Source organism: Hippocampus comes, unplaced genomic scaffold (genome assembly GCF_001891065.2).
Source record: "Hippocampus comes isolate QL1 unplaced genomic scaffold, H_comes_QL1_v1.1 scaffold166, whole genome shotgun sequence".
NCBI classification, from domain to species: Eukaryota; Metazoa; Chordata; class Actinopteri; order Syngnathiformes; family Syngnathidae; genus Hippocampus; species Hippocampus comes.
In genome coordinates this window covers 8,375-16,611 of record NW_017805452.1, presented here as the reverse complement: position 1 = coordinate 16,611, position 8,237 = coordinate 8,375, and the positions used below count along the sequence as shown (strand labels likewise).

General features: G+C 44.3%; 1 protein-coding gene across 2 annotated transcripts; it reads left to right on the top strand.

Moving 5' to 3' along the window:
• Window positions 1-2,945: 2,945 nt before the first annotated feature.
• Window positions 2,946-8,237, top strand: LOC109518393 (glycogen synthase kinase-3 beta-like). 2 transcript variants are annotated; one of them, XM_019874208.1, is made up of 11 exons: window positions 2,947-3,335; window positions 4,330-4,415; window positions 4,491-4,592; window positions 4,673-4,756; window positions 4,830-4,940; window positions 5,012-5,142; window positions 6,317-6,521; window positions 6,582-6,677; window positions 6,756-6,942; window positions 7,771-7,848; window positions 8,137-8,237. In XM_019874208.1, exons 1-11 carry the CDS (start codon window positions 3,158-3,160, stop codon window positions 8,196-8,198), a joined length of 1,320 nt encoding a protein of 439 aa, XP_019729767.1. In that variant the 5' UTR covers window positions 2,947-3,157; the 3' UTR covers window positions 8,199-8,237. The 2 variants fall into 2 exon arrangements, with proteins under 2 accessions (XP_019729766.1, XP_019729767.1); XM_019874207.1 differs by lacking the exon at window positions 8,137-8,237 and having other exon boundaries at window positions 2,946-3,335; window positions 7,771-8,072.

The window sequence follows — 8,237 nt, the reverse complement described above, 5'->3', positions numbered from 1 at the left end:
TTTGCACAATCCGCGTGGCCCGTCTCGTGTGAGAGCGCCGCAAGTTCAATCAGGAAAGTATTGTTTTTAGAGATTGTTTTAGTAGAGCAGACAATAACCTTGTTCCACGTGTTATCAATCACCTTTGACACCCCCCCCCACCCCCATCCCCTCACCTTCCCTTGCTGTATCTCTCTCAAGCGTTGTTAGAAAGTGCCCTGAAGCACTGGTCCCGGGTCAAGCGCTATGTAGCTCAGGATGGTTCTGGTTCAGGTTCAGTTCAGGGAAAGCAGATCCTAGACCAGCTCTGGAGGGCAGTCTCTGGAGCCCTCCCTTCTTCCCTCCCTTCTCGACACTTTATCCTTTCCCATCAAATGGTGCTGTAGGCCGAAATTGAGCTTCCCCTCCTTGACAGACCAGTATTATATATAGATATATATATATATGTGTGTGTGTGTGTGTGTGTATATATATATATATATATATATATATATATATATATATATATATATGTCAAAGACAAAGTCTACTTTTTTAAGTGAAAAAAAATCACAATGTTATGAGAAGATGTAATTTGATGATGAGAATTTAAGGAAGGATGTCAATGCACGAAATGAGCATTAGCCGAAAAGCATAATGCCTTAGTCATTTTTTAAAAACAATCACAAACAACAAATTCAACAAGTTGCCTCCATTCCATCTATGTAGATATTAAGGGGGGGGACATTTTTCGCAAGCACGTTATATGCTATAAATATGACACACAGACAATCTTATCAAGTTAGTAGTACAGTTTTGTTTTTTTTAAATAACTGACTATTCTCATATTTTGACTTTTTATGACTTTTTCTTTCTCTTTTGAAACATGACGACTCTTTTTTTGGCGGGAGGAGACTTAATCTCGTTAGGGTTAAGTAGTGTTTTGAGAAAAAGCCTTATCTTTAAAAAATAAAATAAAATGAAGGCTATTTTCTCAATTTTTTTCTGGGAATGTAACTTTTTAATGTAAAATTTGAAAAAAATAATATGAGTTCTGAAATAATTAGGATATAATTTTGATTAAAAAAAACAAGTTGCATTTTTGACAAAAAGCCTATCTAAAAAAAAGTTTGTTGTTTTTTTTTTAATGTATGACTATTCTCATAAGATTGTGAATTTTTTCGGCATATCATGAATGTCACCGCATTGCAACGTCACCCTCGTAGTAGCAGTCGTATTCCAATGTCATTATTCGTTTTCTTTTGAGTGTGGCCCTAATACCATTTTGTAATTTCTGAGCTGTGGTATAAAAGAAAAAATGAATGGCACGATTGTTGTTGTTGAAGAGATTATAGTGTGTAACTTTACTAAAAGTAAAAAAAAAATACCATTTGAATAGCACTTTGTGGCTCTTGGCTTCCTTTGCTGAAGAGTTTGGAGGGGTAGTGATTGTTATTATGGGTATCGCTTTTATTTCTCTGTAAACTTTTCGATGTGAATAATATATATATATATATATATATATATATTCACCGATGTATTTTTTTTTTCCATATATGTGCATTTTAGGTCTGTGTTTGGGTGTGTGTGTACGTTTTGGCACATGCAGGTAATGCGTTAACATGACCAACCACTCGTTCTGTCGTCACACAGCAACAGCATCGACAAGGACAATAGTATATTTTTCATGCTAGACAGTATTTTTGTAGTCGCCACGACTATTTTGTCCGCCATGTTGACTGTTATCAGTTACATTCAGGATCTATTAGACAAAACTATCTATTCAGGCTATCCGATACACACAGGTGAAAGAAGACTATCACAATCCCCCGAGGAAGTTGGGGTCAGGGGCTGCCATGCACCCCATCTGCATGCATGTGCATTGGCATGCAAACACCCTCACAGACATATGTGTATACACAGACACACGCTCGAGCGTACCTATGTAATGCGTGTGTACTGTATGATTGTGCTTTGAAAATGAATTGTCCTTGCTTTGGAGAAGGAATTTTAGGATGAGTGAGACGAGTGTGATCTCATAAGCAGGCATGATGACCATGTGCAATATTTCTAAATGACGACAGAAAAAAAAAGAAAGAAACTAGATATTGAAAATATTAAAGATCTAACACAAGGCCCATCGTTGTTGACTTGATTTGACATCCCTGTTTTGTCTGTGGATTTATCTGTTATCGTTTGGACACTTGATTGCAAATTTCTTTTCATGTTCATTGGTGGTTCAACGCTGTCAGAATTCGACAATTTGGTTTGTTTCATGCAAAATTTGGAAATCATATACATATTCATAAGGACATATGCAATGGAATTGAGTCTACACACCTGTTCAAATGACAGCTTTTTGTAGATGTTTTTATAGGTAAAATGAAATACTACAACTAAATGTAGTTCTGTTCAGAATGTTAAATGGGGGACAACACACTCTTGGCACCATCTAAAGTACCTCTGATGACTGTTGTGAAAGCGCTTTGTAAATAAAGATGTATTGCATCATCCCCAAATAAAGTTCAGCTGTTCTAGGAGTCTGTCCCTGACACAGGAAAAGGAAAATCCTACTAGAACATCTGATCTTTAATTGGGGTTAATCAGAGGTGTGTGCTGACTCCCATTTCGCACAAGCTTGAATGTGATTGGTTCAGTCTAACCCCTCTCGAAGACTTTAGACTTTTTGTATCCACCGTTTAATGAAAATAACTTGACAATGTCTTCTTCTGATGAATCACACAATGAGAAAGAAGATTTTTTGTGGCAAAAATAATCACAAATGTTAAAAGTGCAAAGAAGGCCAAACCAACATAATAGACTTTTCTTTCTTTTCTTTTGTTTTTTTTTAAACATCTCTATGTACATATGGGTGTACAGTGTCCAATCTTTATCTTGTGGTTGCCGACTTGCGATTTTTAGCAAGCTAGCCAAGTCAAAGCGTGAGCCAGGATCACATCACCCTTCGAACTACGTTTCCCATATGAGGCTTTGCGCATGCTCTGTTTCTGGGTGTCTGGCAACAGCTAACCAGCCCCGGCAGGCAGACACCAGCCGGCGGCAGCAGCAGCGGCGATTCTCGGCGTGTCTTCCACAAAATAGCTCGCTGTCGGGTTCTTCGCATTTTTGTTGAGACAAAGTCACTCGGCCGGGGGGGGAGAAAAGAGTGGGAAGACAACCACGAGCCCTGCGCAAAGATATGAGCGGCAGCGGGCGGCCCAGGACCAGCTCGTTTGCTGAGCCGCCAGGAGTTCCAGGAGCCGCCGCCGCCGCGTCCGCCGGATCAGCCGCTGCCGTGGGGAGCAGCACAGGAAAGTCCGGGGTCGCACAGGCCTCCGGCAGTAGCTTGTCGGGATGCTCGAACCTCAAGCTCGCCAGTAAGATTTCAATTGCAATTAGTCAATATGATATTCTTTTTAAATGATGTCACATATTAAATGCCCCGCCTTGACTTTTTTGGCCCACTTTAAAGAGTCAAAAAACAGCCGTGCCTGCTAGCTAGCATGCTAACGTTAGCCACTTGTTTTGTACGTTACCACTTCACCGCCCAGTCTGCTGATGCGCTCGGCCGGACCCCCGTTCAATGAAACTTAATCGTCATATTTATACTTTTTACGCACATCGCATCATGGAGCTCATTCTTAATGCTCAAGCGAGCATCGAAACCGGGTAATTATTGTAGCCCGAGTGGCTAAAGTCCCGAGCTAAACGGTCATTGTTCGCGTGAGCTGACTGCCTTGCCGGTGACTCGCATCATCGTGGGGCTCCCGGGTGTAAAGTTGCCCGCTCACAAGGTCACCTGTGCGTGTTCGGAAGACTCCGTGTGCTCGTCCGGCTGACCGACAGATGAAGAACGCCAGTCATCGACGTCTTGGGCGCTAGCCGCCTTGCTACAGTGGCAAGATGTGCTTGGAAATAGAGTTGTTAACATTTAAATGTCAGTGCACATCGTCGGACATTTGAAATGCTTTTTAAGATTGTCTTTTGGGTATGACGGATATGTTCGCAGGTAGGTTATTCACACATTAACCCAGTTAGCATGATGAATTATTGCACGGAGAATAATGTGCTTTGACATTTGTGCATCTTGAGCATAAATAGCTCCACTTGTACTTGCGGTGGTAAAATGTCACGTTGCCGTCATAATGTCCAAAAGTAATGTTCCAAATTCTCTTCTAGCATTGTGTTCTTTGCAAATCTGATAGTTACCTGACATTCGAATGTTTGTTTTTGACAAGCGTTGTCTTGAATGTGAATATCATAACCCGAGTATTAAAAGAAAATATCCAGTCGAGATGTGGACCAAATATGTGATGTCAAAGAGGCACAGTGGTCCACTTGAATTCATCTTAAAGTGTCCTCATTTCCTAGGAGACAGCGGCAAGGTGACGACGGTGGTGGCCACACCGGGTCAGGGCCCGGACCGCCCCCAAGAAGTGTCCTACACTGACATTAAGGTGCATTTAGACGCCATCACGTGCGGGAGACGGCCATCATGTCTTCAAACGTGACCCTTGACGTCCTTTCCTCAGGTGATCGGCAACGGCTCGTTTGGGGTGGTCTACCAGGCGCGCCTCATCGACAGCCAAGAGATGGTGGCCATCAAGAAGGTTCTCCAAGATAAGAGGTTCAAGGTGAAGTCAAACTAAAACACAAAAACTGCATGCCATTTGTTGTCTTTGACTGATTTCCCGTTGATGTCGCCGCCTTGTAGAATCGGGAGCTGCAGATCATGAGGAAGTTGGACCACTGTAACATTGTCAGACTACGTTACTTCTTCTACTCCAGCGGAGAGAAGGTTGACTCTCTTGGTCTTTGCACGTTTATGCTGATGGGGAAAATGTGATATTCATACCTGTTATCTCATCAAGAAGGATGAAGTGTACCTCAACTTGGTGCTGGACTTTGTCCCTGAGACGGTCTACAGGGTTGCCCGGCATTTCAACAAGAACAAGAGCATCATTCCTATCATCTACGTCAAGGTAATATTTCCCACCACATAGGAGGGAGCCCGCTTGAAACCCGCCCGTGACATCACGCTTGTCTCTTGCAGGTGTACATGTACCAGCTCTTTCGCAGTTTGGCTTACATCCACTCGCAAGGCGTGTGTCACCGGGACATCAAGCCGCAGAACCTGCTGGTGGACCCTGAAACAGCCATCCTCAAGCTGTGTGACTTTGGCAGGTGAGTCACTCGGTCACTGCTGGTCTACAAGGTTTCAAAATGAGATTTTAGTGAAAGCCGACATCCAGAACGTTTTCTGTTTGAAGGTCCCGAATAAACGTGATCAGTGTGCTAAATGTGGACTGTCCAGTACAAGTTTGAAAGTAGTAACTTTTCACTCCCAGGGTCGAATTGAAATGAAAAGCTGGCTTGCATGGCAGGAGGAAAGATTATATCTGCATGTCACTAAAGATGCTTCTTTTAAAGACGTAAAAGATCAAAAACACTTTGGTGTTACGCGCACACTTGTGGTACTTTTTTTTCCTTTTTCTCCCCCTTACTTTAGGGCGGGGGTCGGCAACCCGCATCTCATGAGCCGCATGCCGCTCTTTAGTGCCGCCCGAGTGGCTCCCTGGAGCTTTTTCAAAAATGTTTGAAAATGGAAAAATGATGGAGGGAAATATTGTTTTTGTTTTAATATGGTTTCTGTAAGAGGACAAACATGACACAGACATTACTGTTTTCCAATGCTGTAAAAATGTGTCGAATGAATATTACATTTCAACATTTGCGTCATAGCCTGCGACACACGTTTCTATTAGCAGGGTAGGATGCCAGGCAGGTGGCTGTTGCAAAAAAAAAAAAAAACAGCCTTTCTTGTGCAATTCATCGAGGGTACATGCAAAGAATGGGAATCTGAGCGGCCGAGAGAAGCATTTTTAAACGGTACACGTGAGCTACGATAGTTAGCACGCTGCGAAAGCGCGTCCCGTGCCTCGTTCATCTTAGCGGCCGTTATGGCTGTCGCTCATTACGGCATGCGTGTGTAAGTGTGTGCGTATGCGTGCGGTAATGGGTCGATCGCAGGAGGTTGTTTGATGGAAAAGTAGATCTTCCATCCAAAAAGTTTGGGCACCCCTCCTCTACAGGACGAACTGCAGGGGGAAAATAAACATTTAATCATGAATGCAATTATCAACAATTACTCAATTTTCGAAATTAGAGGTTCAACACAGTTTCTCTTTGAGGATGAGAAGCTGTTCTGAAAGTGCTATATAAATCAGGATGTATTATATTTTATTACATCATGAAGTACCATACAAGCACAACTTGGTGGAGGCAGTCAGCAAATGTCTATAGTATGGAAGCGTTTTGAATATGCGGGCGATTAACGGACACGTTTGTCGCCCCTCAGCGCCAAGCAGCTGGTGCGTGGCGAGCCCAACGTGTCGTATATCTGCTCGCGCTACTACCGGGCTCCCGAGCTCATCTTCGGCGCCACCGACTACACGGCCAACATCGACATCTGGTCGGCAGGCTGCGTCCTGGCCGAGCTCCTGCTGGGCCAGCCCATCTTCCCCGGCGACAGCGGCGTCGACCAGTTGGTGGAGATCATCAAGGTGAGCGCCCAAAGGTGAAATCCGATTCGGGCCGTGAGATTCACGCTCTTGCTTTCCCAGGTGCTTGGCACCCCAACCAGGGAGCAAATCCGAGAGATGAACCCCAACTACACAGAATTCAAGTTCCCGCAGATCAAAGCTCACCCTTGGACCAAGGTAATCCAAGTCCAGCGACTCGAAATATGTCATAGATCGCCACGAGAGATTTATTTATTTTTTTTTCCTGCTTTTGAGGTGTTCAAACCGCGCACGCCGCCCGAAGCCATCGCGCTTTGCTCTCGCCTGCTGGAGTACACGCCGGCCTCGCGCCTCTCGCCGCTGGAGGCCTGCTCGCACACCTTCTTCGACGAGCTGCGGCAGCCCAACACGCGGCTGCCAAGCGGGCGAGAGTTGCCCGTGCTCTTCAACTTCAGCACTACAGGTACACTGATTAAACGCTTTGAAAGTGACGTAGTATGCGGCTCACAACCCGTTAGCGTTCATGAGCCGTTCGCGTTTGAGTGAAGTTTTCAGTTTAAGGGAGTGAACCCCAAATTTTTGGCATTGCCAAGTTCGGACTGAATATCGGAGGCGCAATAATCAATGATTAATTTTGTTCAGTGATTGTTTTGAGACTTTGTTTAATATGAAATTGTCCAAATTCTCTGAATTTCAAACTCCCAACCGTATGTCTTCTCAAATTTCTAAAGTCCTCCATGAATGCAGACCGATTATGGGGGGCGGCATGGCTCAGTGGTCGAGCAGTTGTCTCCCAACCCAGAGGTTGGGGGTTTCAATCCCCGGTCATTGCGACCTTGTTGAAGTGTCCTTGAGCAAGATACCGAATTCCTCCAGTTGCTCCTGATGCTGCGTCAGCAGAAGGTAAATGAGGAAGGCGGTGTAAAGCGCTTTCACTACCCAAGGTAGAAAAGCGCAATAAAAATGTCAGCCCATTTACCATTTGATTATCTTTGTCCCCCATTTTGAATACTTCTGCTTTTACTTTGTTCGACGATGATCAAAATGTTTCTGAGAAGTTTTGGGCCAAATCAGTCACTGAATCATTGTCAGTTTACACTTGTGGCCTTTTCTGCACTGTCACCTTAAAATGATGTCTTGGTTTTGAACAAGGGGGTCCAGTTTTAAAAAAAATAAAAATCAAATCTGCTCGCGTTCAGCTGGAAACGAGCACAATTTTTCCAGTCGCAAGTTTTTCATCAATATCCAAAGTGAATTTCTTCACTGGTGAAATCCAACATTGTGTGTGCAGAGTTGTCTATCCAACCTCAGCTGAACTCCACGCTCATCCCTCCGCACGCTCGCGCGCACACAGCTTCTTCCTCTCACGGTAGGAACGCTCTTTGCTTCACTCTCAACCTTCTTAGTACAAAGTTGCGCACACCAGCAAACGACTCCGCGTGCGATGCTTCCAACGTTAACCGATAAACAACATCGATGTTTTAGTGATGCATTCTGATGGCTGCTATCATGAAACCCCCACCCCAAAACAGAATTCATTCCAATCACTAGTTTAAACACGAGGCAGCAACACACATAGAGCGCGTACAACAACAAAAAAAATACAATTGTGTGTGTGTGTTGCTGATCGTGATGTTTTGTGTGTTGTACATTTGAGATGGTACCGGGCCGGACCTCTCCCAGCTCGGACCAGTACCAGGATCTCTCAACAGCATCTGAAGCTAATGCCTGCCTGCCTGGCCAGCCCCGCCCCCCTGC